Source organism: Gloeophyllum trabeum (assembly GCF_000344685.1).
Source record: "Gloeophyllum trabeum ATCC 11539 unplaced genomic scaffold GLOTRscaffold_00003, whole genome shotgun sequence".
NCBI lineage: Eukaryota > Fungi > Basidiomycota > Agaricomycetes > Gloeophyllales > Gloeophyllaceae > Gloeophyllum > Gloeophyllum trabeum.
In genome coordinates, this window is record NW_006920412.1 from 1,084,619 (window position 1) to 1,112,552 (window position 27,934).

General features: G+C 52.3%; 12 protein-coding genes across 12 annotated transcripts; 5 read left to right on the forward strand and 7 right to left on the reverse strand.

Annotated features, from left to right (window-relative positions):
* Positions 1-12: 12 nt before the first annotated feature.
* GLOTRDRAFT_36483 (cytidine deaminase-like protein) lies at positions 13-510 on the reverse strand (the record flags this gene model as incomplete). The annotated part of the gene is made up of 1 exon (XM_007864719.1): positions 13-510. A coding segment is annotated over one exon (498 nt), but the record flags the coding sequence as incomplete, so codon positions are not given.
* A 265-nt stretch (positions 511-775) lies between these two features.
* On the forward strand, positions 776-6,254 carry GLOTRDRAFT_136831 (transcription elongation factor Spt6). Its single transcript, XM_007865130.1, has 12 exons — positions 776-1,090; positions 1,145-1,565; positions 1,627-1,747; positions 1,794-2,507; positions 2,571-2,873; positions 2,931-3,263; positions 3,316-3,855; positions 3,908-4,084; positions 4,141-5,158; positions 5,214-5,396; positions 5,450-5,666; positions 5,717-6,254. Exons 1-12 carry the CDS (start codon positions 814-816, stop codon positions 6,096-6,098), a joined length of 4,686 nt encoding a protein of 1,561 aa, XP_007863321.1. The 5' UTR covers positions 776-813; the 3' UTR covers positions 6,099-6,254.
* A 123-nt stretch (positions 6,255-6,377) lies between these two features.
* GLOTRDRAFT_136832 (uncharacterized protein) lies at positions 6,378-7,589 on the reverse strand (the record flags this gene model as incomplete). Its single annotated transcript, XM_007865131.1, has 3 exons — positions 7,131-7,589; positions 6,566-6,964; positions 6,378-6,505 (listed from the first exon to the last, which is right to left on the reverse strand). The coding sequence occupies exons 1-3, from the start codon at positions 7,447-7,449 to the stop codon at positions 6,378-6,380; spliced, it is 846 nt and encodes a 281-aa protein (XP_007863322.1). The 5' UTR covers positions 7,450-7,589.
* Positions 7,590-8,269: 680 nt separating this feature from the next.
* GLOTRDRAFT_35595 (replication protein A, subunit RPA32) lies at positions 8,270-9,229 on the forward strand (the record flags this gene model as incomplete). The annotated part of the gene is made up of 4 exons (XM_007864648.1): positions 8,270-8,410; positions 8,464-8,603; positions 8,661-8,817; positions 8,870-9,229. 4 exons carry the CDS (start codon positions 8,270-8,272, stop codon positions 9,227-9,229), a joined length of 798 nt encoding a protein of 265 aa, XP_007862839.1.
* A 2,175-nt stretch (positions 9,230-11,404) lies between these two features.
* Positions 11,405-13,303, reverse strand: GLOTRDRAFT_119936 (uncharacterized protein; the record flags this gene model as incomplete). Its single annotated transcript, XM_007865132.1, has 7 exons — positions 12,934-13,303; positions 12,786-12,873; positions 12,658-12,732; positions 12,548-12,595; positions 12,431-12,498; positions 12,316-12,375; positions 11,405-12,261 (listed from the first exon to the last, which is right to left on the reverse strand). The coding sequence occupies exons 1-7, from the start codon at positions 13,145-13,147 to the stop codon at positions 11,405-11,407; spliced, it is 1,410 nt and encodes a 469-aa protein (XP_007863323.1). The 5' UTR covers positions 13,148-13,303.
* Positions 13,304-14,507: 1,204 nt separating this feature from the next.
* On the forward strand, positions 14,508-16,961 carry GLOTRDRAFT_114574 (glycoside hydrolase). The gene is made up of 10 exons (XM_007865133.1): positions 14,508-14,692; positions 14,754-14,878; positions 14,938-15,174; positions 15,227-15,395; positions 15,448-15,564; positions 15,618-16,070; positions 16,124-16,278; positions 16,340-16,380; positions 16,441-16,562; positions 16,624-16,961. The coding sequence occupies exons 1-10, from the start codon at positions 14,550-14,552 to the stop codon at positions 16,712-16,714; spliced, it is 1,653 nt and encodes a 550-aa protein (XP_007863324.1). The 5' UTR covers positions 14,508-14,549; the 3' UTR covers positions 16,715-16,961.
* Positions 16,962-17,879: 918 nt separating this feature from the next.
* On the reverse strand, positions 17,880-18,307 carry GLOTRDRAFT_10237 (uncharacterized protein; the record flags this gene model as incomplete). The annotated part of the gene is made up of 3 exons (XM_007864595.1): positions 17,880-18,003; positions 18,058-18,205; positions 18,271-18,307. Coding segments are annotated over 3 exons (309 nt in total), but the record flags the coding sequence as incomplete, so codon positions are not given.
* Positions 18,308-19,165: 858 nt separating this feature from the next.
* Positions 19,166-20,737, forward strand: GLOTRDRAFT_136836 (uncharacterized protein; the record flags this gene model as incomplete). Its single annotated transcript, XM_007865134.1, has 6 exons — positions 19,166-19,477; positions 19,528-19,609; positions 19,662-19,822; positions 19,878-19,992; positions 20,051-20,287; positions 20,345-20,737. The coding sequence occupies 6 exons, from the start codon at positions 19,166-19,168 to the stop codon at positions 20,455-20,457; spliced, it is 1,020 nt and encodes a 339-aa protein (XP_007863325.1). The 3' UTR covers positions 20,458-20,737.
* Positions 20,738-20,887: 150 nt separating this feature from the next.
* Positions 20,888-21,453, reverse strand: GLOTRDRAFT_35940 (uncharacterized protein; the record flags this gene model as incomplete). The annotated part of the gene is made up of 3 exons (XM_007864681.1): positions 20,888-20,944; positions 20,998-21,165; positions 21,217-21,453. The coding sequence occupies 3 exons, from the start codon at positions 21,451-21,453 to the stop codon at positions 20,888-20,890; spliced, it is 462 nt and encodes a 153-aa protein (XP_007862872.1).
* Positions 21,454-23,901: 2,448 nt separating this feature from the next.
* Positions 23,902-24,379, forward strand: GLOTRDRAFT_126529 (uncharacterized protein; the record flags this gene model as incomplete). The annotated part of the gene is made up of 4 exons (XM_007865135.1): positions 23,902-23,925; positions 23,991-24,024; positions 24,077-24,171; positions 24,230-24,379. 4 exons carry the CDS (start codon positions 23,902-23,904, stop codon positions 24,377-24,379), a joined length of 303 nt encoding a protein of 100 aa, XP_007863326.1.
* GLOTRDRAFT_72052 (OTU-domain-containing protein) lies at positions 24,380-25,905 on the reverse strand. The gene is made up of 7 exons (XM_007865136.1): positions 25,741-25,905; positions 25,401-25,678; positions 25,254-25,341; positions 25,138-25,192; positions 24,820-25,087; positions 24,655-24,765; positions 24,380-24,597 (listed from the first exon to the last, which is right to left on the reverse strand). The coding sequence occupies exons 1-7, from the start codon at positions 25,868-25,870 to the stop codon at positions 24,514-24,516; spliced, it is 1,014 nt and encodes a 337-aa protein (XP_007863327.1). The 5' UTR covers positions 25,871-25,905; the 3' UTR covers positions 24,380-24,513.
* A 279-nt stretch (positions 25,906-26,184) lies between these two features.
* GLOTRDRAFT_72055 (uncharacterized protein) lies at positions 26,185-27,931 on the reverse strand (the record flags this gene model as incomplete). Its single annotated transcript, XM_007865137.1, has 5 exons — positions 26,185-26,667; positions 26,725-26,893; positions 26,953-27,086; positions 27,142-27,573; positions 27,632-27,931. The coding sequence occupies 5 exons, from the start codon at positions 27,929-27,931 to the stop codon at positions 26,188-26,190; spliced, it is 1,515 nt and encodes a 504-aa protein (XP_007863328.1).
* Positions 27,932-27,934: the final 3 nt, after the last annotated feature.

Consider the following 27,934-nt stretch of genomic DNA (forward strand, 5'->3'; position numbering starts at 1 on the left):
AGCCATATTATATCAAGATGATTCCTGATGACCACGTCTGGCAACTGTCAAACACTCGTTTTCCAATCCTTTCAACCATATAACCTCAATGCCCCCTTTCCTGAGTTTGTCAGCTCCTTCACACTTCACAAAGTCATCCGGCTCGCCAACGCCAATGAAGCACCGTCGAACCCCAACTGCGATAAGCGCGTCCGCGCAGGGAGCCAGACCCGAGGTCCTAATCGAGCAGGGTTCCATCGTCGTATACACGTCAGTATGCTTGAGAAGTTCGTGTATGTCCACCGCGCCAGGAGTGGAAGAGGTAAACACTTCGGAGAGTTCTTCGCAACTCGACACTGCTTTGGCTAGTGCATTAGCTTCCGCATGGGTATTCCCAGGAAGCTCGCGCGAATAACCCCGCGCAAGTATAATAGGTTTATCATGGACAGTTGGCCAGCGAGTTACTAAAACGCAGCCGACACAGAAAGCAGTAGGTGTTGGTTGACATTTCTCAGCCTCCTCAAGGGCTAGCCTCAGGAATCCTAGGTGCTCGTCGTTTTCTGTTGCGGAAACTCAGCTCTCCGGGCCAGACAGAACAACAGCGACATAAGTACGGACCAGATGACATAATGGAACAAAGAGCTCGCGAAAAGCACTAGTAGAATTTCTGTCCTAGTGCAAGCCCGACCGCAATATAGATTCAGAAATACCTCAAATGGTCGCTTACTCAGCAGGAACCAAGCAGGTACAAACTAGCCACTGAGTTTGGCACGCAGTGTACAACATACTTAACGGCCACAGCGCCATCAGACTGCTTGTACCACGTTTTTTACTATGGCCTCGCCAGTACAAGATCCAGTCCCGACGACTGCCCCCGATGACGGGGATGACCCGATGCAAGGTTCCGGACAGGAAGAAGAAGGCGAAGGCGACGACATTCGCCCTGCAGGTGGATCGGAAGACGATAGTTCCGAGGAGGAGGAGGAAGATGAGGAGGAGGCCAGACGTATACGCGAGGGCTTCATAGTGGATGAGGACGAAGATGAAGGGGAAGAGGAAGAAGAAGAACGGCGGCGGAGGAGGAAGCGGCGAAAGCGGCGCCATCGCAGAGGTACCGTGCTTTGCCTCGAGGACGTTCGCATCTAATATTCCGTTATACGGCTAGAACGTGAAGAAGAGGAGGCTCTGGAGGATGAGGACCTCGAACTGCTAGAAGAAAATACGGGTGCTTCATTCAAGAACCGTCTGACGCGCTTGCGACGCGGTCGGGACGACGAGTCTCCGCCCACTGCTTCGTCCTCGAAACGAAGAGTAGTCGAGGAATCTTCGGAAGATGACATCGAGAATGACGACCTTGAACTTCCTGCAATTCAAGACATTCATCGCATCTGGGATGAAGGAGCTAGAGAGGATGAAGACGAGGATATGGACGACATGGACAACTTCATCGAGTATGAGGATGATGAAGAGGGTGTGGAAATGATGGACGAGCGTGAAAGAGAAGAGAAGAGACGAGAGAGGAGGCGACTGGAGAAGCAACGACGAAAAGCTCTCGGCCGGCCTGAGCTCGCTGGGATTGATGCGAAGTGAGTTTTCATATCCATAGTACGCGTCTCAAATGCCACCCGAGACTGATAATGGTTCCAGCGCGTGGGACGAGATCCACGAGGTATTCGGGGATGGTCATGACTATGACTGGGCTCTGGTTGATGAGGATGACGCTGAATACGATGAGGAGAAACTAAAACCTGAGATGAAGTACCAGGATGTGAGTCAACTGAAGACATTGCGCTTATTTGTCCTGACAATACCAGGTCTTTGAACCGTCCGAAATACGTGCTCGTATGTTAACCGAGGACGACGACTTGATTCGGGCGCAAGATGTCCCGGAAAGAATGCAGCTGGCCACATCGTCTCTTTCGCCGTCTTCCACTCTTTCATTACACAAGCCGTTGACTGATAATGATATCGACGACGCAGCTCAGTGGGTCTTGACTCGGCTGTCAACTCGCAAAGAGCGGGACTTCTTCCGCCGAGACGGCCAATACAACCACTTGCTCGCGGATTTGGTTCAAGCGGCTTCATACGCCTTGCGATATCTGTTTGTCCATGAATTCGAGGTCCCTTACATCTGGACGCACAAGCGAGACTATATCTCATATTTCAATCCCGCCGACATGCGGACAAGGGTGGAGCTGCTCAGTCTGGATGAGCTTTGGCGGTTGTACAGTCTTGGTCAGAAATATCGATCGCTCATGGAGCGCCGGCATCATCTCGATGCTTTGTATGCCCGACTGGGTGTCTCGGACGAGTATTTCGAAAATGAAATCCGACGGAGGCTGGAGAGTGTCGAAGTTGTCGCGGACGCCACCGAGTGGTTGGGAATGAAGTACAAGGACAAGAAAAAGGACCAGTTCGAGCTCCATTTCCATGATGATGAGGAACCGGAGGCCCCTAAGCGGAAGAATCCTAGTCGGACGTCCGCGTACCAAGTCGCGAAGAACAGTGTCGTTGCCCGACTAGCGCAGGTATGTGTCAGGCTTCGATCCCATGTACACGTGTATACTGGACTGACATGGCCGCTCGTTCAGGGCTTTGGTATCACGCCCCACGAAATAGTTCTGAATTTCCTTGCTTCGAACAATTCACATTTCGTGGAAGACCAAGAGGTTAATCCCACTGCATATGCCGAGCAGTTTGCAGACCCGAATTCTTCGAAAATCGAGTCTCCTGAGGAGCTCCTCCGTCGTGCTCGACTCATTATCTCGACTGAGCTAGGGAAAGATCCTCTGCTCCGGCAGGAGATTCGGAATGTTTTCAAAAGCGAAGCTCGTATCTCGGTATCGCCCACGGAACGCGGGATCACGAAGATTGATGAGCACCACCCGTATTATGTGAGTCTAATGTCCGCTTCGCACATGGTCCCATATTGATATTCCATACTCGTGCAGAACTTCAAATACCTGCATTGGAAGAGAGTCACTGACATGCTCCAGACACCTCAGTTCCTTCATATCCTCGCTGCTGAGTCAGAGCATCTCGTGACTGTTTCGATTTTCCTACCACCTGAGGCGAAGTCATCATTTGAACGCCGATTGAATGAAGCGTTCGCGTCAGACAGCTTCAGCGATACTGCAAAGGCGTGGAACGAGGAACGATCGAAGGTAGTTCAGGAAACAATTGAGCAACACTTACTTCCCCTGGGTATGAAGTGGACACGCGAATGGGTGAGGGAGGAAGTGGAGGATTTCCTCGCGAACCGTTGCGGAGATGTTCTGCGTGAGGTGAGTGCACCAAGGTCTGGAAGCTTGCCTTCTAGTGCTTACCAGATGCCAGCGGATCGACGTGGCGCCCTTCAACACGGCCGACATGCAGCTCGGCGACACACCCTCGGTCCTTGCGATGTCTTGGGGCAAAGGTGACCCGCAGAAGGACGACATCGCCCTGGTCTTCTTGGATGAGGCTGGCAGACTACGCGAGCATACAAGGCTGGATAACCTCGTTGATGCAGATAACCGTCACGACTTCCGCGACTTGTTGAAGCGTCGCAAACCAGACGTCATTGCCATTGGTGGTTTCAGTATAACTACCACCAAACTGGCACACACCGTCAAAGATTTGCTTAAGGGAGGTCCAATGGATGCATACGGCAATTGGCCCGAGGAAAAGTTCGATATTCCCGTCATTTATATGTTCGATGAAGTTGCTCGCCTCTATCAGCACAGCAACAGGGCTTCTGAAGAATTCGGATCATTGTCTGAAATCGCCAAGTACTGTGTGGGGTTAGCACGTTACGCGCAAAACCCTCTAAATGAATATGCTGCGCTGGGTGGCGACGTGACCGCCATAACATTCGAAGAAGACTTCCAGCAATTAGTGGGTTGTTACTTATGTATGCGCTCGGTTGACCCTGACTTTGCATTCCCAGATCCCCAGAGAGAAGCTTCTGACTGCCCTCGAACGTGTCCTTGTAGACATAGTCAACAAAGTCGGCGTGGACATCAACAGAGCTGTTACGGACTCGTATTACCAGCATCTCCTGCCATACATCTGCGGTCTGGGACCACGGAAGGCACAGCTTGTTGTTAAGAAGATTGCAAGTATGGTGAGCACCGCGTTACATCTCGTGGATCATGATAAGAATCTGATCCTGTTTGGTAGGGTGGCAATCTTGTGAACCGTGAACAATTTGTCAAGAATGGACTGCTCACTACCAAGATCTTCCTCAACGCTGCTGGATTTCTGCGTATCACACATGACATCGAAACAACTAAGTCGTCTAAGAATCGTCATAACGACGACGTTGACACGCCGGACCCTCTGGATAACACTCGAATCCATCCCGAGGATTATGAGTTGGCCAGGAAGATGGCCACGGACGCTCTCGAGCTGGACGAGGAGGACATCCAGGAAGAGTCGCCATCGCATGTAGTGTCTCTGATCATGCAGGACGACGACAGCGAACGAAAGCTGGACGAACTCAACCTCGACGATTTCGCTGTTAATATGTACGAAAACAGCAAGGACCGCAAGCGACATACCCTGAACGTCATACGACGGGAACTTATACACCCATTCGCGGAACAGAGGTCTAAATTCCCCTTACCGAGCGCTTGGGAGGTTCTGACAATGCTCACGGGCGAAACACCGAGGACCTTACGCATCGGGTTGATCGTCTCCGTACTCGTGGTTAGACCTAAGAAACACTTCGTTGCTGTTCGTCTCGATTCCGGCATTGAAGGCATGATCAATGCACAGTATCTCGCTGATCAATCCGTCGACTCGGAGACCTACGTGAAGAAGGGGCAAACCATCCCCGGGGTCATCATCGACGTCAAGCTGAACCTCCAGGAAGATCAATTCTCGGTCGAATTATCTTCGCGTCCTGCTGATGTCCAGGCGGGAGACAGCCAATTCCGTAGGGTCAAGCATGACGAAGATTGGAACCTGCATCAAGAGGAACGGGATAAAGAGATGCAGGCTCGGAAGAAGAGGGCAGAAGTCGACCGGACAAGACGCGTCATCAAGCACCCAAACTTCCACAACTTCAATGCTAGTCAAGCTGAAGCCTATCTGGACAAGCAGCAGCGAGGCGATGTGGTGATCAGACCATCATCCAAAGGTTTTAATCATCTGGCTGTGACTTGGAAAGTCGACGATAAGCTTTTTCAGCATTTAGGTGAAGCACACATATTTTAGTCCTCAGTCTGTTTGCCTTACTGTATTACTTGTAGATGTTGTGGAGCCAAATGCCGATCCCACCGGGCAGGCAGTCGGCACTCGTTTCATTGTGGACGGCAAATACGAGTTCGCCGATTTGGATGAGCTGATCGTGAACCATGTTCAGGCCATGGCTCGGAGGGTCGAAGAGTTAATGGCCCACGAAAAATTCAAGCACGGGTCTGAGGAAGAGTTGCGTAAGTATCAGTTTCTCTGACCATCAGTCCATGTGTGACCAACATCTCCGTAGACTTGTTCCTCAAGAATTTCGTGGCTGCCAACCCGTCGAAGAGTGCATATGGCTTCACTCTGAATCGGAAACGACCTGGCCACTTCAACCTATGCTTCCTTGCGAATAAGAATTCAACTGTTCAGAGCTGGCCAGTCCGGGTTGCCCCCGAAGCCTACTATCTCTTCGATACTGCCGCTCCCGGTGTTCAAGAATTGTGTGATGCTTTTAAAATTCGGCATGTCTTTCTCCTTGTCATTAAGAGGTTACGACTTACCCGTCTTGTAGACATTTGCATGAGTCCCAGAATCTGGCTGCCGGCGGCGCTGGCGGAAAAACACCATACGGCGCTGGGCGGACGCCTGCCCGGACGCCAGGACACATGACACCTGGGCATATGTCTGTCAGGCAATCGGCTCGGACGCCCAATCCTTACGGTGGTACGCCATCTCAGCCCGGACCTCCAGCAGGGTTTGGCTCCACTACCCCCTCTACTTACGGAATGCCACCCCCACAAACAACCTACGGGTATCAAACCCCGTCTTCCTATCCACCTCGCACGCCCGCGTTTCCTCAGCAGCCTGCGCCGCCCTCTGGAATGAATCCTGCTCGCGCAGCTATGATTCAGCAGTCAGGTGGATGGGGAACCGGGTCGGGTGGTACCTGGTGATTTCGATTTTTGCGCTTTGTAGCCCTTCACGAAGAGCGTGTCTAACTGCTGTAGAAGTGTCATTTTTGTTTGTCCGATCGCATTGTATGTAGCATAACATTTAATCCGACCATGCACCCGCACATCTCCATCATGCATAACTCAGTTTGCGGTTGGGTTTGGCAATAATGATGCCAGACCATGTCAAATCCGATTTTCGCTGGCTGTATTGGAGAACTGTGTTGGCACCCATACTTCAATACTCGACGTAAGCGACATGCATTGTTCGTGTAATCCCTGTCAGTCCTCCGGGGGCGTGAAGGGCAATGTGTCGCCGTTTACGTCGTTCCACATCCTGACAAATTTCGCCAGTCTCTCTGGATCGGGTTTCTTGTTGGATGGCGGTGGCCGTCGGGAGGAAGCGTCGTCTAGCAGAAGTCAGCTGGGTCAGTAACGCCTTCGCTTCGATTGCAGGCAAGCAAACATACCCCAAATGACCTTCGTCTCCTTCGCTAGCTCTGATAGCCGTGACTTAAACGAGTCTTCGTACCGCTCGCGATCCTCCGGGTCCCCGAGGTCCATCTCAATGGTGACAAGGAAGGATACCTCTCGCAAAGCCGGGAACGCCCTATTTATATGTCCCTTCACAAGCTCCTCCCAATCGACGTCCTCGAAAAGAGCATCGACCGAGTAACCGTTGCCCCCCATGTAGAAACCGACTTTGAAAGCCCCAACGGTAGGGGTTACTGGCATGTGAGCAACGAACTTGCGCACGAATTCGAGCGATGGCCAAGTCCCATCTCCATCAAGTGTCTCGCTGATCGTTACGAAGCCAATGTGCCGGAGATGCGGTAAGGGTTTCGCAACGAATGGCTGGTCCAGTTCGACTATTTTCAAGCGTATACTGTGTTATGAATGTAAATATGAATAAACAGATAACTCACCCTCGTCCCAAGCGGGGTCAATTGTCAGAGATTAAAGAGTGGGCAGATGACTCTATGAGCCATGCGGTCCACTCGGTCGAGAGAGCTTCCGTGCGAACAGAGAGCGTACGTAAATTGCGGGACAGAGGTCGCGGGAATAGCCATTCGATGAGGTCGTCGTAGTCGTGAAACCTCGACCATCCGATATGCAGTGTCTCCAGTCCCGAGGCATCGTAGGTAAGGTCATCAGGGATGGCCCAGTCCCTATACTGGCACTCCTCGATACGCAGACTCTTTAATCCCTTGAAGAACGAGATGAATTTGGTGAGTTCCCTCCGTGAAGCAACGCACGCCGTGAGCGTCAAGTCCTTTACCTCCAATATCGAAGTTAAGAATGAAGATCGTGCGAGTTGCTGATTGACGCGTATCCGGTGACCTAGATTGCCCATCCATTTCAGAACCTCCACCTTGGGCAGTGGCCCGAGACCGGGAAAAGAGAGGGTAATCTCCGGGCATCCAAGGGTAAAAATCTATTACCCGAAGGTATTCGGTGCCGATCGCTGGACAAGACTTTATGAGCTTTTGCCAGCGCAATGGATGCTTTTCCGTTGACACATCCGCGGAATGGTGCAGCTTAGGTTGGGCGCATTCCCGCCACTTGTGCGACAGTAAGCAGCAGCTTTTGAGGTCATCTGAATCTTTCGGGTTCTCTACTATCTTGTGAATCAGCTCCAGAGGTAGGCAGTCAACACCTAATCGATGGAAATGTGTCAGTCAGTCTCCTCACTTTAAAATATGGTTATACGTACTTGCGGTCGAAATGTACATCTTCTAACGCTTATTAGCAACCCCCTCTATATCAGTGGGATGTGACCCACTCGACGTTCCGGCTTGCATCGCAGCCAGGACGTTCGCTGAAGGAACAAAGAGCATGGGCCGGGACAGCACACCTTCTGCGGTTGTCACGCAACGCGTTATGTAACGCGTTTATAGTCACGGTATGTAGTCACGGCGCAAGCGCGTCTTGATCGTGATTCACCTTCCTGTCCTCAACCGTCTACATCCAGTATCCTTGTTCCTCCGATGAGTCAACCTTGTGAGTCGTCGAAGTGCTCTGCATGGCCGAGCGGGTATAGATGAGACTTCAGTCGGCAGCAACCCGTACTATCAGAACAACACTGGGGGTGGATATCTAGCTGGAGGTTCACCATTCGGAGGCAGCCCCAACAGCCCTGGTCAAAGAACGGTCCGTACCACACTTACTGTAAGATGATTCTCTATCTGATTCCCGTCCATCAGCGAAGCGCCGCAGCGCAGTCGTTGCGGCCTGTTAAAGTAAAACAACTATACTCAGCGACACAGGCTCATACAGATGCAGAGTGGAAGATCGAAGACATAGAAGTTGGGCAGGTGAACCCGCCCGGCCCTCGAGGTTTGGAATGTCTGCTCACACCTGTTTCTAGGTTTCTGTTGTCGGCACCGTAGTCTCGATACAACCCGGCACCACGAACAGCGTGTATTGGATCGACGATGGAACTGGCCGTATCGAGGCGCGCCATTGGAATGGTACTGAGGAGGATAATGCGAAATGGGCAGATGTTGTGTACGTTGGCTGGTTAGTCCTGTTCTGGCATGTTGTTCAACGCTTCGTGGCATTCAGAGAAAATATCTACGTGCGGGTGACAGGCACGCCGAAGATGTTTGGCAACAAGCGATACATTAATGCGACAAATATCCGGCCGACAAAAGATCTCTATGAACCATTTTTCCATGAGCTGGAATCCATTTACGTTACCCGCTTCTACAGAGAAGGCCCTGTAAGCCTCGCTCTTCACCTCACTTCCTAGTTGCTGACATGCGCGTCAAAAGCCGGGCGGGAGTGGAAACGCAGATCATAATATGTCACCGAACGGTCAAGGCAGTCATGCGTCGAACTACACCGCCCAAGCATCTGCAGGGCAGAGCGACCAATGGGCATCGCTTCCTCCCATGCAGCGTGCGATCATGAACTTTATGGCGAGCCAGCCGGATGACAGTGACGAAGGCATCCACGTTGGTGCTATCGCACGAGCTGTCCGAGGGGAACCAGATGCTATCAGGTACGTGCAGCGTCTAAGATCCTTCCGTTATTTACTAACGTTGACCCAACGTAGTGCCGCACTTGACGCGCTCATGGACGACGGTCGAATCTACAGTACCTCGGATGAGTCGCACTTCAAAATGTCATGATCATCGGGTATATTGGTCTGGAGTTCCGGGGTGTATCGCGAATTGCTGTGAGTTTGTCATGCCTATATTGTAGCTTAACCTATTTCTGCATGTTCCTGTCCCATGTCGTAGTCACATTATCTTGCATTGTCCAAATGTTGCATCTCAGCATAAGTATAGCGCTGTGAGTCTGTGGCACAAAATTCGAGCTGTATCGGTCACACGGCCAAGGTGCGATTGCCACCGATCGCGTCGCGTCCTTCGCCTTAGCCGTCGACCAGGGCATCTACCGGACTATACTCGAGCTCGCTCTACAAACTACCACCGCTAGATGCAGTTTGTTTCTATGTCAGCGGAGCACACCTTTATTGAGGAAGGCATCAGTGCCTTCAGTGTATCAGTGAGCAATGACACATGCCACAGAAGGCTCCTCACTTCACTCGGCTCGTACCACACAGAACGAAGAAGCAATCCAAGGCAGGCTGCGCCCAGTAACTGTGCGCCAGATATTATCCGCGATGCAAGCACATTCGAGGGCCAAATTCAGGATCGATAATTCCGAAGTAGTGAACGTAAGCGTCATGCCCACGGATCGCAACATCTCCAACTTCGATACGAAGTTCCTACCCAGGTATCACTTGTGGCTCATGTCGTCTTCATCGATACGAGTCAGGACAAGTGGAATGTGTTTCACTTGGAGGACTCAGGTCCGGGTCGGCTCGTTGCGCAACAGTGGGATGCCGATATTCCAGGGACCGAAGAGGACGAGTCTGGCGTGAGTGATATCAAGTAGGTATCCTGGCCACCTCTTGTCAAGAGAGGCATTCAGGTGTCATGAGTAGACCCGGTTCATACGCAAGAATTATTGGCCTTATCACACAATATGGGGGCAAGAACAGGCTCAGAGTGAGGTTCATCCGACCAGTCGCGGATCCTCATGAAGTCTGGTGCCACATCCTGGACTCGATGCTCGTCACTCTGCAAGTTCGGCAGGCTTCTTCGGTAAGCAGGCGCTTCTCGCATCCTGTGATTGACAGGTCCGGTGAGGGACGTCCCATAGCAGGGCAATTTCGGTCGCTTTTACACTTCTCAGAGTTCTGAGCAGAGTGGCCGCTCGGAGGAGTTAGAGCAAACCGCAGAAGAGACGGGAAGCGTCGGGACTCCATGTCCCTCCACTGCTGAAGTCCACCTTTCACCTTTCGATGGCCAGAGAACACCGACCTCTCCCAGACCGTCAAGCCCTCGGGCTGAAGCCCCCCTTCCCGAGGAACCACCTTCTCACTCGCACGGCGACGTAAGTGACAGCATTGACATGGCCGACGACCCCGACACGTCCGCGCCCCCGATGGACGACAGCGTGCCTGTGAGTGATTGGGATCCTACTGTGTCCACCGGCTCGACGTCTACCATGGTGTCTCGCGACGGAGGCGGAGAAATGATCTCTTCGGATGCTCGTGTCGATGAGACAATTTCTCGAGTGGAGAGTCTCTCCCTTTGGGATGATGCTGAGCCCTTTACTTCCACTCCCGCGCCACACCAGGCGGGGGCCCCTAGTCATGGCCAAGCGAATGTTTTAAAAGAGGAATCGTCTAGGACCGCACTTGCTCGAAGAGCTCCAGCATTAACGCCGGACCCGTACCAGCACCTGCCAAATTTACATAGGGCTATCATGGTACTGATGCACGAAGCCGAGAGCCAGACGCACCAGGGCACTGATGGAGTGAAGCGCGAGAGGATAATTCGGGGCATGAAGTTCAAGGACCCGAGCGTAACTACTGAGCAAGTAGAGTGCGTAATCCCGTCTCTTTATTTAGTGTGCGGTGCTGATGTGAATGGTCTAGGGACGCTTTGGAACTCTTGCTTGACGACGCCCGCCTTTATACCACGATCAACGATCGTCATTACAAGGTGGCGTACTAAATACGGATAGACATGGGTTGATTGCTGCTGCCTGACAATATTCAGTTGATGATGCGGAGCTCTAGGTAACCTTGTGTATTTTTTGGAAGCAGGTCAGAAGAAAACATGGGATTCAATAATATTACCACTAGTGCAGTGTAGCTACAATATGTACCAATAGCCCTAGCAAAACAAAGCTAGAATACATCCAACCGGCGGAATCCTACATGACCATGATCTGGCCGTATACCTCGGAATAAAGATCATAGAAGGGTCATCAGCGATACAAAGAGGACATCACTCCCGAGGCGCCTTCTCCCGGATTGCACTCGCATCCGCAGAGGCATCCACGGTTGTATCCGCTGTCGTGTCCGCCGCTGTGTCCGCCGCTGTGTCCACTGAGGTATCAGCCGCCGTGGTCGCAGCTAATCTCCTCTTCTCTGGGACCTTCTTCATATCACTACCAGGGGTACCGGTATTCGTAGACGTACTGGGCGACGGCGAATGACTCCCACCTGCCCCCTGCCGCGGCGGAGTGGCCGCAATCACATCGGCATACGAGGGAGGGTTGAAGCGCTGTCTTGACCTAGGCGGCGTCGTGATATAATCGCCTTGATCATCGTCGTCCAGAAGAGACGGAGAGGTCACGTCTCGGCGAGGCGAAGAGAGAATGACGTCGATGGACTGGGATTGGTGGTGCAGCGAGGTGGTGCTCTCAGACCCGGCGCTCGTCGTCCGGCTGTGCCAGCCTGCCCGCGAGGGGGAGAGGCCGCCTTCGACGTCCGTGGATGCGATCGTGAATTCTGTGCTCGGCATCCGGCGGGAAACGTAGGTATTGCGGTGTGCCACAGCGGCCGTGGTCGTGTTCGTGTTCGCCATACCGCTCAGGTTGAGGGGAGTGGTGGTGCCCATCTCGGTCATGTCGCCTGAGAAGGCCGTCGTGCCGGAAAGTGAATGCTTGTGAAGCGTCCCGTTGTTCCCGTTGACTCCTGGCTGCTCCCAGTTCTCTTTGGCCTGTCGACGCTTGCGGATAATTCTCCAGGCTACAATACCAAGGATAGCAGACAGCAGCGCGATAGCGCCGACTACACCACCCGCAATTGCGCCGACAGGGGTCTTCTTCGACGAAGTGTCATCAGGGAGGTCGGAATGGCCTGACCAGACTAGTCAGCATCTGAAGGTCATGGAGGAGTTGTGAACACGCTCACCCTGCCCAGCCAGATTCTGAGCTGAAGTCAGATCGAATATCCCGTTCGACCATGTCGTAGCTAGGTTGACGCCCTAAGCTTATCTCCTACTTTTGCATAATTCATGAAGACTCACGATCGGTACCCGCCCAGTACGGTATGGCAGTGGTGTCTGGCACGGTGAAGTTACTTGTGGGCCAATATCTAGAGTCACCTCAGAGCAAGCACAGTCGGATATACCAACCTAACTCACGTGCTTGTAGAGTAGTAGCCGGTGCAGTTAGTCTTGTATGCATCCCAGCTAGACCCGGGGACCACTCTTCAGTATGCAACAAGGCAAGGCATGTATTTACGGAGACGTACGTATGGACCGACTCTGCAAATGCTGAGCCTTGGCACAAGGTGCAAGCGCTGATCAGATTGTATGCAGACCAGGAACTATAAATGTACGTCAAGAAAGCTCGGGATTGCTTAATGCAACGAACGCTCACCATTCACAGACGTCTACAGGCGTGCACGTCTGCCCGGGTGTATTGTACGAGGTGATGGGATTGTTCTGCAGAGGCTGGATAGTCCAGCCTACGCATTGAGTCGATATCGTCAGCCATAGGACGCATCGAAAAGCAAGTCACTACTTACTTCCTTCGTTGCATCTCGCCAACAAGTACGCCAGGACAAGGCACGGCGACTGTTGCAGGTGATTGTCCATCCAGCTATATTGGGACTGGCACACGACATTGGAGTTGACGGACAGGACTTTGGCTTTGGCGTCGTTGAGCGTGCAGCCGTTAGCTTGGGCCAGTACCGAAGGCAGAAAAATCATGATGGAGAGTAAAATAAGGATACATATCATTGTTGATGTCCGCAGCTCGTACAACAGAATACAAAAGAGAGCAAAGACGAGGATGGCTGACTCGAGTCACCAGCAAACCTCGAGGAGAGTTTGTTCCCGAAAGTCAATGTCGGAGACAGAGGTCTTAGACTAGTTCAGGAGCTACGAGCGTCGGGCCACCAAGGCAGGATGGCGGGGAAGCCGGGCTTAGCCCACGCGGTGTAGCACAGACCTGCTCGAGCAAGCCTGAAGCCGATCGAAGGCGGTACGGCAGCCAGAGTGAAGATATCAGGCCGATTGCAGAGATAACTCCATGAATAGCCTACAGGTATAGGCGCCAGGGGCACACCTGCTACATCACATTCGGCTGCCTGTGGGCGCGCGTCCTAGCTGAATCTGGGAGTGGTAAAGATTTGACCATGATATCACCGTCAATTCTCCCATAATGAAGACCATACCTGATATGAAGCCAGAGACGCCTACTCATGCCGTATAATAGGCTCGACATATCATGGAAGCAGATGTTACTGCAGGTCGCGCGCTCGCCATGGCTGAACGCCGTGTACTGCGGGCGATTAACCTGGGACAACGGCCAAGGGCATCGTCTGGCTGCGACGGTGCATGCGTGCAGCCTCGTTGTGGCCGGTCGTGACTTCAAGTTGACGGGTACAGTAATTATCATAGCACAGCACGAGAAGCGTGGGAACACGCTATATTTGCACAGCCCTCTCAACTCTTCGTCCAGATCTCTCCTTCGTTCCTTCCACATCATTCCCCTTGGGGAATATCGGTCAGCGAGCCATATGCACCGCGTGACTCTTGTTTCAAGTATGTGCCTTAGCCGCTGAGCGTTGGCTTTCGGATGCAGAGCTGTGTGTGATTGAAGGTAACCAAACTGAAGAGCGTACATCTTCCAAGTGCCAGTCTCGTTTTAATCCCAACCTGGCACGGAAGCTTATCTCTCCAAAGATACCCGTATCGGTCTATGCAGAAAATCCCTTGTTGGCGTGGTTTGTACTCGGCGGCAACCGATTCCGAGTAACCCGACCCTCCGAGGACGCCTTGGATGCGATGCGCAAAGAATCGGTGGCATCAGCGTTCATTCCGGCCTCCCATTTTTCCGTTAGTCCAGTTGGGATGTCCTGGAACACATCTTTCCGGTTCTCTCGTGCATAATCCACGTTTCCGACCAGAAATCTGGGCACGTGTGCCTGGTAGGCCTGCGGGATCTGTATCCTTCACCCAATAGCGTGGCCTTAGCGTGTATTTGATCGTAAGTCGAAAGCACCGCTTCCCCGGTCCAGGTTCGTTCCTCGGCATGATGCAACCCAAGAAAGGATTGCTCATTTAAAAGAGGCCATGCAAAGGGCGCCCGCCCTTCGGTCTTGCGACTCCTGCCAGAGGAAAGGAACGGTAGACCACCATGCGTCTGTCCCTGTCTGTTCCTTTGATCTTCGGTGCTCTGTTGGCTTCTGCGACGAGCCAGACTCCCTCTCGCACTGTGAAGCGTGACGACTCGTCAAAGTTTGTTACGACTTCTAATGGCCAGTTCCATTACAATGGACAGTGAGTGCTTAAAGTTATGAGATACTCGGGCAAAACTCACAAGATCACTCACCATTGTCAGAGACTTCCGCTTTGTAGGAACCAATGCCTATTGGCTTCCCACCCTCAACGATGAGGATATTGCGAATACATTGGGTAATATGTCTGCGGCAGGAATCAAAGTCGTCAGAGTGTGGGCCTTCAATGGTTAGTCCGAATTTTTCCCTGGGGATTTTCTAGTTGCTCACCGCGTCATAAAATTTTAGACGTTGAAGCTCCCACTGACGAGGGTATATACTTCCAAACCCTTTCCAATGGAATTGGCACTATCAACGACGGTCCCAACGGCCTTCAGCGACTGGACAAAGTAATAGAGCTTGCTGAGAAGGCGAACATGTGGGTTATCCCATCCCTGACCAACAACTGGTTCCCGACTGTCGACAACACTCCGTCGCGTCGGTGGGCGACCGACACACCGCGCAATTATTTGTCCAACGATTACGGTATGTCGACAGTCTTCCTGCGCCAGTCGGGCGCTGAGTTATGTGACTCTAGGCGGTATGGACGCATACGTCAAGGCCTTCATCGGCGCGAATGGCAACCACGATGAATTTTACACAAACGAGAAAATCCTCAATGCATTCACGAATTACACGACCCAGATTGTATCTCGCTACGTCAATAGCCCCGCAGTATTTGCCTGGGAGCTGGCCAACGACCCGAGGTTGGTGTTCGATCATTGTCTCTACCTGCCTTTCGCTTACTCTCTCGTGCAGGTGTTATTCTACTCTCACTGCGAGCTCTTCCTGCACTCCGCAGACCATTACGCAGTGGCACTCTACTGTCGCTCAGCACATCAAGTCGGTAGACCCCAACCACCTTGTCAGCTCCGGGTTAGTATCTCCACCGTTGTACTGCGCTCTTCATTAATGATTCGCGCTCGCAGCAACCAAGGCTTCTTCTGCGTGGACTGTCCCAAGTTGTTCCCCCCAACCACGCCTCCGCCCCAAACCTCTCCAGCCCCGGGTGAGAAACGCCGGAGCGTTCAGCCCTTGTCGAAGTCGAGGCTGTTCCTTGAGCGCCAAGAGGCAAGGAAGAGGACTAGGGAAGCCAGGAAGAGGTCAGGTTCCGCTGAGCCGATTGCCATGAAGATTCGTGGAAGGTGGGGCGCCGTAGCTGCGAAGCGCCAGAGCTCTAGCACTGCGTCCGCGTTCGACGGATCTCAGGGTGTCGATAGTCAAGATATCTTGAACATCCCTGAGATCGCGTTCGGCACTGCTCAGCTCTTCCCTGACCAGGATCAATACGCCGTCGACGGCTCAATCACTGCCGATGACTACGACGCGCTAGTCCAAGAGGGTATTAGCTGGATTCAGCTCCAGGCTCAGTCCGCGAAGACGTACGTTTCGTTATATTCATTCCACGCTTCTGTGGCTGAGGTGTATCGTCTAGGTATAACAAGCCGGTGTTCCTGACCGCGTTCGGTCTGGTCTCTCAGAGCAATGCACCGTATTTTGTCCCATTCAACAACACGGTGCCCGTCAGCTCTGGGCGGACATTCATCACCGATCAGCAACGTGACGAGGCATATGTCCAGTGGCTGAATGGTGCGTGTTTACGTCGGGTCATATCTATTAATGGAACGAATGCTGACCTGGACTGCTCTAGCTGGCTACACTAGCGGATTGAGCGGCATGGTCCAATATCAGGTAAATAACCAATTACTGCCGTCATCTGAATTATAAAGTCGCTGACCGTCCTGGTGACAGTGGGGTCAATCGAACCTGAATGCGAAGGCGGGGGCGTCACCATCTAGCGCCAAGTTCCGCCGTCAAGGAACTTCCAACCCGAACTACAACTACTCACCCCAGTCACCCAACGACGGTTACTCGTACGTTTCAGTTTACTTCTGCGCACGTTGGCAGTGGCTGAGCGATGTTTGTCGTTAATAGGGACCAAGGCGCTCAATGGGCGTCGGATGTCGGAGGCTCGATGGGCTGGCCTAGTCTCATGGATCAGCTGGCATCGCTTCTACACTTCTGAGTGACGCACGCAAAATTGTACGGTAGGCGTTTGACGACGGATTGGGCGTGGACCACCTGATTTAATTTACTTGGGCATGGACTCGTGTAGCCATGACTGGGATGACGAACGTTCGTATAGCTTACCTACGTATTAATACACATTTGTTACCGTACGAGGCATCATGGACTGTCGATAGACAATCGTAGTGGGAGTTGATAGGGGACGGTGATTGGTAGTCGTTGCTTGAAGACATCAGTGCGTTTGCAGTCAACTGTTGCAATGTCGGCGGAGGAAGCAGATACCCATTGCGATGTGCTTACCCTGTCTACTCGCCCACGACAAGTCGCGATCGCGACGACCCGCCGCGATGCACCAATTGACGGTAGGGTAATAAGCGTGGAAACGTTGATAATCCTTACCGTGGGAAGGTATCTGTATTGCGATTATCTGGTCAACAAATGTGGCTACAGTGTACACTGACTGCAGCTGTCCTCCTCCTGTGCTTCCGTTTAAGACATTGGACTCACCTGCTCCTAAAAACTCCAAACAACCCATGTATTTGAAGAAGTGAAGGAAATAACAACAGAGATGTTTGAATCGAAGATCGAAGGGTGTCGTTATACAGACTAAAACTGATACTACAAGAGAACAAAGGGACAAAGAGCGAATGTGCATAAAGGTCGTTAGGGTCATTCAGGTATCGTCAGTCATGTCTTTATCGTCGTCCTTGTCGTCTTTCTTCATAGGCAGGTACGGATTGGTGGGATCAGGACTTGTAGGAAACCTACTCGACCATACGAAGATGCTGTCTTTGAACGACTGCGTCTGTGTCGGGTCCTCGAAACTGCCGGTGCTTTGGTTGCTCTGGTTACTCTGGTTCGACACGGTCCGCATTGCTTGGCCAATACCTGGCGGCTACACTGGGTGATCAGCGCGATTGCTGTGGCGGCTTCTACACAGACTAGGTGCCCTTACCCTTCTTACTCCGCCGGAGAGGGCCCTAGCGGCCTGCTTAGGACTTGGGGTCGCTCGAGGAGTTATGGGACCGGACGAAGTTCTGCTAAGCACTTGTTCTTCCTCTTCCGTGAATTGTGGGACCTCCGATATGGAAGAGATGATGCCCTGGGCTTGCAAGAAGTCTGCGTGGACAAAGAGGGTTAGCGGAAGGATGTGATAGTGTGTTCAGCGAACCTGGCGAACGATACCGGAATACGAAGGTAACGTAGGATCCTGGACTTCTTCTATCGTATGGTTGGGTACTGAAAGTCTTTGGGTGTTGGAGCCACGTCTCTCTTTCCTGACCAAATCTACATCGAAGGCTCAATCCAGGACGAAACTCCCGCCACAGCGTAACCACAGACCCAATACAATGATCGCCGACTTTCTGCGGCCCCTGCATCCTGTCCGGCACCTGCCTCGGTGCATCAGACTCCTTCTCCGCCAGTCGCTTCACGCGTCTAATCTTCAGTATTATCGTACCGAGGTTAGCTCGGCTCGTTGTCGTTCCTTCTCCAGCTTTCTCTGCGGACCTTCATCTATCATGACACGCGTAAGGCATGGTAGTAAACGCGCACCTCCATCTGGAACTTTGGAGAAAGTGAATGGCCTCTCCGCGCTTGGACCAGTCCTGACACCTTCTCGGTATGCCTCCCCTTCCCCAGCCAGGAACCTGCCGGCGCACACGAATCCATCCAGTTGAATGTACGCGGCCGTGTCGATCTTGCTACCGTGGTCTTTCCAGTGGATCACGAACGCCTGATGCAAGTTCAAAATCATAACCCTAAGATGTGGAACTCACGTGGCCACGCGCACCTTGCCTTCGTAACTTGGTATCCAGCACGTAACACGGTGGGTCTTACTGTCAGTAGCAACTTCGAATTCCGGTAGTATTCGTCCTTCGCAGGATATCCATGCAGAGAACCCCCGGTGCGAGACTGTCATGCTTTTGATAAAAGATGGATGTAAGTCCTGAATCGTGCAAGAGGTCTGTGGAACGTATGTCGGTGTTCTACGAGAAATTGTGCAGGCGTCGCTCAAAAATCAGAGACGCAGGAGCATTCCAACACTTGAGTATAATAATCGTGGAGGGGTTAGTGGAGGTTCGCGGCCACACCTGTGTGACCTTATGGGTCCACGCATTTTTCAACATCCACGTGCACTGATCCGCCATCTAAATTGTTATTGTTGCATAGATGCCGACGTCGATGAAGTAGTGTACAATCAGAAACACGATAGCAGAATCGTCTACCACAGATACTCTGAGAAGTATTACAGTGAATCGTCCTGCATAACAAGTGGAAGCAGACGCAAATCTGTTCGGGGATGGTAGTACATAGTACATGTACGTGTGACTCCGTGTCGCGTTACGTCACGCGCCGCCACGCGTCTCATTACATGTCCAGGTTGTTATCCGCCAGCGCGTTCAGACTGCTTGCATCCTGCCCTTTCAGCTTTACAAGCAGACCTAACATGCCTCCAAAAAGAAATGCAAAGCGAAAGGCGTCTGAATCCGAGGACGACAACGCGGAACCGACTCAACCGAAGGCTTCCACGTCGAAGCGTTCCAAAGCCTCGTCTAACGCGGATGACGCCCCCACGCCCGAGAACGCGCAGCCCACAAATAAGGTCTTGCCCACTACTATTAGCTTTCCTAAGAAGCTAGAAGGTACAGTGAGAATAGCCACCTGGAACATATGCGGTCTAGCCGCCGCACAGAAGAAGGGATTTAAGTACTACGTGGAAGCAGAGGATCCTGACGTCTTGATTCTCACCGAGACAAAGGTACACTTGGAATTAATGTCCACGGCTGCCTAATCAAATGCTTTGCTCAGGTGAACAACGATCCAGTGGATCCTGCTCTGGCCAGTCGCTTCCCGCACCGACACTGGGCTATATCAGATAAAAAGACGTACTGTGAGTCCGTCGGTCTTACCTTGCGATGATTGACAGCTAACGGGACCGCAAGCTGGCGTGGCTCTCTTGTCAAAGGTCAAGCCTCTGAGTGTAACCAAAACGTTGCCTGGTCATCCTCATCCAACCTCAGTGAAGGGACGCATACTCACCGCAGAATTTGACAATTGCTATGTCGTAGGGACATATGTTGTCAATGCGGGAGAAAAGCTCAAGGTAGTATTTTGCTGTATGGCGTGACTTAAAACGACTGAGCTTGGTTTTTCTCCAGACGCTTGACGCAAAAAAGGAGTGGAATACCCACTTCGAGGCGTATATTCGGGAGCTGGATGGGAAGAAACCCGTGATATGGGGAGGTGACTTGAACGTCGCTCCTACAGAACTAGGTTAGTGGCTAGTCACTATAACTGAGGCCAACGGCGACCTCTGACGGTTCTCGTGCAGACCTAGCGAACCCGAAGAGAAACTGGAATAAGACAGCCGGATACACTGAAGCCGAAACGTCTTCCTTTGCTCGTATATTGAACCCACCGGACAGAGACTCAGACTCAGACTCTCCCGGATCTCCGGGCAAGTTCGTCGACATCTGGCGACAGCTACATCCTACGGACAAACACTACACCTACTTCTCATACCGGTTCAACTGCCGAGCCAAAGGCCTCGGGTGGCGGATAGACATGTGTAAGCCTGCACCTCTGATTCGCTGGGCCATGACGAGCGCTGACGACGATCTGGCAGTCGTTGTGAGTCAGCGCATATCTGACCGAGTCAAAATGTGCGAAATTCGGAGTGAGATCTATGGGGCGTCCGATCATTGTCCCGTGGTTCTGGAAATAGAGGGTGGACTATAACGAAGGATGTGAATTTATTCCTATGGGTCAGGAGTGCTGCCTCAAGATCTTCTTCACCTGTGCTGAGAGACGGATCTCACCCACTGTTTGGGAGATGTCGGTGCCGCACTGTTAATCTGAGAAGCTCCCGCGTGTATGACGTTTTGCTTGACGCCTTCTTAAACTGTAATTAGTTGATGACGTCCGATCGTACGTAGCGGCTTTGAGCCGCCCACACTAAGTAGTCCCCAGGGGTTTTACACATGTACTCCACCAATTAACCATAACCCATATTACCGGAAGTCCAAAGTAGAGCACAATGCGAAAATCAGTCCGTCGCTTATACACCAATCTTCCATACGAAACCCCAGTGAACGATATTGGTCACCCATCGCGACATGAGATCACCGGAAATATCGAGGGTATCCCTTTAGTACAGCCCGCTAGCAATCTAGCACTTGGCGCTGCCGGGGCAATTGCCTTGGTAGATGTTCTGCAGGTCTCCATTCTATAAAAGCAAAGATTAGGTCCATCTCGCATTGCAGGTCCAAAATTTGTTACCTGATCCCAGGTACAAGCACCGTTGGGGTAGGCGCACTGGTATCCTTCGAACTGGTTAATGAGGACGCCAGAGTCGCCATTCAAGTCAGCAGGGCAGTCACAGCCCCCGGAAGCGCAGGGAGCGGAAGACGGGCAGTTCCCTTGGGCAATGTCCTGCAGCTGACCGCTCTGTAATTCTTTGAGTCTTAACTGAATAGAAAGACAGAAACATTGGCCTACAGCGATAGCCCAAGCGCAGGCGCCTGAAGGGTAGGCGCACTGGTAACCGGGGAAGACGTTGATCAAGACGCCGGAGTCACCGTTGAGGTCAGTGGGGCAAGGGCATCCGCCTGCGCCTCCGGGGTAGCATCCAATCAAAACCTGGCCGGCATCAGCGCGCCTCGTGAGGCTCGTAGCTTGAACAGCGACGGTCGCGGCCAGGGAAAGGGTTGCAAACGAACGGAGAGTCGCAAACATCACTGTTAGGATGGTTGGAGTGGTTGGGATTGTTTGCGATGTCTCTGAAGGTCGGACCTTGGTAAGATCCTGCACAGGAGAACGGTCTCTTATACTCGAGCTGGCGGTTATTCACGGACAAACGAAAACAGTCAATGGCCCATCGGTGCATAGCTCTGTCATTCCTCCGGTGCCCAAACGCAAGATGTTTGGCCCCGTAAATATCTTCAGGGACGGTCGGAGTGACACAACGTGAGAGGATGGATGAAGAGCCTGAGAGACGCCCAGGATCGCCCTGACTGCATTGTACAGCACTTGGCTGGGCCGATCGGTGGACCAATCCCCCTGCTGCCAGGTTAGCCGAAATATAATAGGAACGGCGTATCATGTCAACCCAACTGGTGGAAGTAGTCTCTTCTGGGATGAAGGATGAAACATAAACGTGCGACGCACCTTGTGGCTCAAGAGAAATCACCCCTGGTCAGATGGACAGTCCAGACAGCTCTCAAGACGGAGATAGGCAGGTATAAGCACGATTACCTGGACCAGGTATGACGTCCAGGCCAGAGTGTCAGCTTGCCCGCAGCCAGGAAAGCGGGCCTGACTGGAGTTACTGGGCGAGATGATAGACCGCGCCTCGCGGGAGTCCCTTGTACGCAGGTGACCCGTTGGCTCCTAACTTACTATGTTCCAAAACGGTGTGAGCACGGCACCCAGAAGATCGTCAGGCACCTGATTCATAATTGTGGAAGTCATCATCTTCGGTGTTGATTGTGGTCGAGAGAACAAGACCAGCTGGCAGCCTTTGACGTTAATTGAATGCCTCGCTGATATGGACCCCGGGCCCAACAAGCGCCTAGCTATACTATAGTCCAAGCTGCTAGCTGTTGGAACAAAAAAGCTCTTAGTCCAACGCTCGACCGGCTGGCGGTACGCCGCTCTGCGAGCATATGCGAGGGGCACGTAATGCAACGTCATACCGAATAAACCGTGTGGCCTTTATGTATCTCTTGGGGATGAGGACGCTGAGAACCATAGAGGCAGTCATCCGCTCGCGGTTCTCGGCACCGAAATGACTTGCCCAGTCCACCCTCCATTCACACTGGCGGGTGCGGAAGCATCCATCGGGCGCACCAATGTGCCGCCAGTAGCCATCCCGAACAGATCTCCGCAGGAGGCGTGTAAATATCTGTCCAGATGTCGATACAGCCGGAGAAAGAGCCTAGACCTCAGTAGGGGACTCGGATTTATACATCAGAAAGCGTCGCCCACGCGTTTGACACTGTTATATTGACTGGAGTGAGTGTTAGCAAGTCGACAATCCTTAACAAGAAAACTCACGCCCAAAGCTGACGTGAATTAATTGGGCTGCTGGGTGAGGAGTTGGCATGTTTGGACAAAAGCCACCGTCATCTGAGTGTGCTTGCATATGTTGAGATCAAAGCCCAGTCGGGCCTGATTCCAAAGGCCCCGTCCATTGCCATTCAGGTATCTTGAATCAGAACCATTTCACCTATCACTTTCATTTTCCCATAAGCAGTGGTCTATGACGATACCTCCTGTGACTTCAAATCCGCGTAGGCTTCCTACAGCCCTCTTCTTCCGCAAATTCCGGAATCAAGCTTTGGGGACAGATAACTGATGTTACTGAGCCTTTCTTGCAGAATGGCATGGATGGTTCGACCATCATTGGCGGATCGAAATACCCGTATTCCAATAATACATATCACCCTGGCCTGATTCCGCGTCCGACCGGATCTCCAATATCGACGACGATAAATGTGAAAGGAGACAGAGAGGTATGATTGCTCAGGAACAACAACTACGAACCAGGAAAGCGCAAACCGGCCAGCGGGTGACAGAGCGCAGCATGTCAGTTCGCAACTAGCAAACAGCAGTGATCCCGGAGAAATGCACCGGCAACAGACGGGCAATGTTGGTAATGCCAGGCACACTGGCATCAGCGGAGACGGGAGTTGCATGGATCCGTGTGATAGCTGTACCAAAGGATAGCGGCGGTGTAAGCCTGGGCAACTTACTACTGAGAGACAGAAAACCTTGGAGTGTTACTGCATCGTCTGGGGGAGGTATACTGAGACCAGCATGGACATACGTTCCAAGGTATTCGTCGTAGAGAAACTTGAACCCACAACGCTCGATAGCTGCATTTTGACGCGAACATTTTCAAGAGACTACCGCCAGCTGCAGGTAAGATCGGCGACAGGGCAAACGATACCGCACTACGATAACACTCATGAAGAAATTTGAAGGAGCAGGTAAAAGAGGCATTGTGGCGCGACGCGTCGGCGGGACATACATGATGGCTTCCTGCAGCCACAAAGAGCCACAACGCAACGTATGATGTAAATCCTTCGATCATAGTGACCCTCTCATCCGACTGGAACACCTGCAGTATATAATGCTCTTCGATTTCTCCCATGTTTGGCGAAAAATTATCTCTTCATCTACATGTCGCAGGAGCCAGCTTACAAGGTACGGAGCCATCGTACTATCTCATCTCATTGCGGAATTAAGCTCACCGTCCCATTCGCGAACAGAAAGACAGCAAAGTCGAATATAAGGATGACCTAGGTATGCATAGACCGATACAGTGTGATGAGTGTTCTTGACGTAGACTTCGCAGGAGAGGGTGCTACCGGCACCGTGACAAGAGAACCTAAATCCGCCCAGGACACTTACACCATCAGGAACGAGAATAAGAGATCAGACCAGGTGAAAGTAAGTAGCCCGTTCGATGGACAAATAATCAACGTCCCCCTCATACCGTGTTCTTCAGGAGCAAGACATAATACGGGAGGTTCCCGACGTTGACCGGGATTATCGGGAGAGGCAGCTGAGGGCCGAACGTGATGCTGGAAGAGCACCTGCCCATCAGGCTACGGACACGCGATGGGATCCCGCAGCGGCAAGAGATCCCAATGCATGAATGTGAAAGGCAGGGCAAGCAGTTTGAAGGTTCAAAGATGTACGATTAGGTCTCGGCTTTGAGCCTGTTGTGAAAGTTGTGAACACTGCTCACACCCCAAAACGAATGTGCTACGTGTGGCGGTCGCGACTTCGTTAATATTCGCCAAACTGCGTATGCCCGGTCTGCATGGCATGAGCACAGGCCTCCTTCTCTCCCTTAAGACCCTGGCCACATTGCTGACATTTTGCCGGGCAGTTAGCATAGGCAAACACGCGTCGCTGTTTACCACGTACTTGACATTTCAAATCAAAGGTTGCCGTATTTGTGTATGCTCTCTTCGCTCGCAGGATAGCCGCGAGATCCTTTCCGGCCTTGAGGATAGGATCATCGTCACCGTTCGAGATCTGCATATATGCATGAGACCGATAGATTCAAGAGGTACCATCTTCATAACTCACAATGGGGAAAACCGTCTGGTGGAATTCGGTTGGTGCGTCTGGCGTAGGCGCCAAGCTAGCAGCATCGTAGTGAATCCCAGAATAGATCAAGATACACCTGTTTCCAGAATCGGCCTCTGGTGGCGGCGTGAACTGGTCTATCCGGCCGGTTTCCACATCAATAGAAGCGATTTCTGTCGAAAAATATCTGGCAAAGATCGCAAGCTCTATAGCACCGCCCCAAGATGCAGGCTTCAGTATCGTCGCGATATAGTCATCCCGAGGGCGGCTGCCTATCAGTGAGAATGCTTATGGATAGCTACTGGAAGGCCGACGTACCCCAAAATGGCTTCGGAGTATGTGATTATGTCCGCTCGGATTGCGTCTGCAATAACTACAGTGCTGGATCAATACGACATTTGCTCGGCGACTATATCGGTGACGGGAGAACCCACTCTTCCGCATTTCTTGTGCTTTACCAATATTTTGATGGAAAACCAATGCAATAGAAGAGAACAAGCACGAGTTGTCATCCGGGACGACCTGCGGACGCACAAAATGTTGGTCCATGAACACATTTAACTCTCATTTGTTCTGCTCACTCTGTGAACCAGGGTCCCGTTATCCGTCTCGACGTAATCTGGGCCAGATGAAACGGTTCCGGAGCTGGGTGGAATCCTAGGAACAGAACTCCGCCCGAGGGTAGCATTACCAGATGACGGTGCTGAAGGAGCTCTAGCAGGTGCGGGTGCAGGTGCTGTCTGAGGTGCTGCACCCGGTTTCGAGTTCACGATAAGCTGATCTCCGGGTTTGAGGCCGAGGCTCTCCAGCGGAAGTTCCGGTATGACAGTGAGTGTCTGCGGAGGGTAACCGGCCTTGACTGTCGAGGTACGCGCATGAGTATGCGTCCACGGACGCGCTCTGCAGGCGAACTGAACGCACGATCTTGGAGAGAGGGCGGGATCTCGGAAACGGCGAATATCTCTTGCTGTAGATCTTGGACGGTGAAACTATCCAAGTCGACCTGGATAGTCGATACTCCTTTGGGATGCCGCAGTCGAATGGGTGCCATAGTACAGCTATAGTTGAAACTCGAAAGTCGGTGGTAATTATACTGCAGATGCTAACTTGCAAGTACTGAAGCTTACAAGTCCGAAGAGCTGCAATGACACGTGAGTCCGAAAAAGGCAAATGTCGTAGACTAAGACAGTCGATCAGCAACTCGATCACTCTCGTGTGTAAGTATTGCTCTCCTGCATGAACATTGGAGGCACTGATTAGGGTTGCTGTCGACAACATTGAAATGCATAGTTCTATGGTGAATATCGTCCGAAGTAGAGACTGCAAATGAGGAGATGCAAAATATCCAGCAACGAGGTACAGAGCTGTTTATGCAGGCTCTCTGACGCGTTGCTCTACTGTACTCCCGGCCGTAGATTCTCGCGGTTCGCCGTGATGCTTGGAGAGAGCTGCAAAACGCGCCGCCATCTGGCGCCTGTCGAGTTGAGGCTCTGGCGAAACCTGCCCTGGTTGCAGTGTTGGAGTACTCGGCGCTGCAGAGATCCTTTGTTGCACCTCCTCGGCCTCAGCATGAGATTGCTCAACCCTGCGCCTGTCCTCTGCATCACCTTGCTCCGACTGAGCGTCTCTCGCCATTTGTTCCAGCTCCTTCTCCAGCTGATCCTCGTCGATTCCCATGTCCGCTTGGGCCATATCTGCACCCAAACGGATGGCGTCGTCGACTTCGCGAGCGTCCGCTGTGGCGGCTGCCATAGCATCCATGGTCTCGTGGATCTTTTCACGTTGGAGGGACGGGTGTGACAGAATGGCTTGCAACGTTGTCGTGGATGTTTCGAAGGATCTCATAATCTAGGAGGGCGTATGGGTTGACAGCGACTATGGACATGTGTAGTGGACACTACATACCTCGACATCTCCCATAGCTGCCTCTACGGTTATAAGGGTCGACTGCAATGTAGTCAGCGACCCGAGGCGCTTGGATAGGAGCTCTTCCAGTTGCTTCCGAGAGCGGAGGTGAACCACCGCAATCTCTTTGCGCTTCTGACGAAGAGCATCAGATATGTTGCGTGTCCGCCTGTGAGTCGGGACAAGTGATGAGAAGAATTTGGAGAATTCGCAAGTCATTATGCGCACTCGTCGATCTTCCGTTGTAAGCCGTCCACTTGCGCTTGCAGATTGTCGACGGCAGACTTGAGTTCAAGAACTCCGTGGTCTACCGCTGATATCTCCCGGCCTTCAACGGAAGTAGCATCCACAAACTTGATAACCTGTGTAGTTGTAAGAACATAAGAATTGGGACAAAATGCTGTAAGACAACAGTACTTCTTTGTCTGCCGCGAGCACCCTCTTGTCCCTCTCTAGGTACTTCAGAAGCACTTTGACGTCCGGATCCGACAAAGGCATATCTGGCAGCACATTCGCAAATTTAGCCTTGAACGACTCAGGGCTATAGAGCATGTCTGCCAGAGAGATCCCTTGCGAATCCCGCTGCCTTTCGATGACGGCGTCGGCCACCTTCTCCACCAAGCTCACCACCACGTAGTCTCCCTTCACTTTTCTCCATCGCTGACTGTCACTCTCGCTCCCACCCTGTTCGCCGTCGACTATACCGACCTGCTGCAGCGCCCACCATAGCGGTCGGCCAAGCACATACGACGCTATCCGCAATGGCAGAGACCCAGGGTCGTATATCGACTGCGAGGCAGTCAAGAAATATTGTAGTGGAATGTATGCCTTCGAGTCGCAAAGCTCCGTCTTTACTAGTTGAAGGAGTCCTCAGCGCTCTTCACGCTCATGTTCAGGTACCACTCACAATAACCGTGCTAAGGCTGAGCGGTTTCCCAACACCCTCATACCTGAATACCTCCGCTAGGCTCGGGCTGGCATGTAAGATGAGTCGGTCCTGTGAGGCCTCATGTTGCCATCCTTTTGAAACCACTGCTTCGAGAGTACGCCGCCACCAGTCAATGTTCGACTGGTATGATGTAGGGTTGGACTGCTTCTGACGCGTGAAGTCCGAGTATAGGGCCTGAAGTCGCGAGGTAGATGAGCTGGTGTAGGTTAGCAAAGACGATAGCTGGGCGAATTTCAAGGGCGTCGCGCTTCTCGACATGAC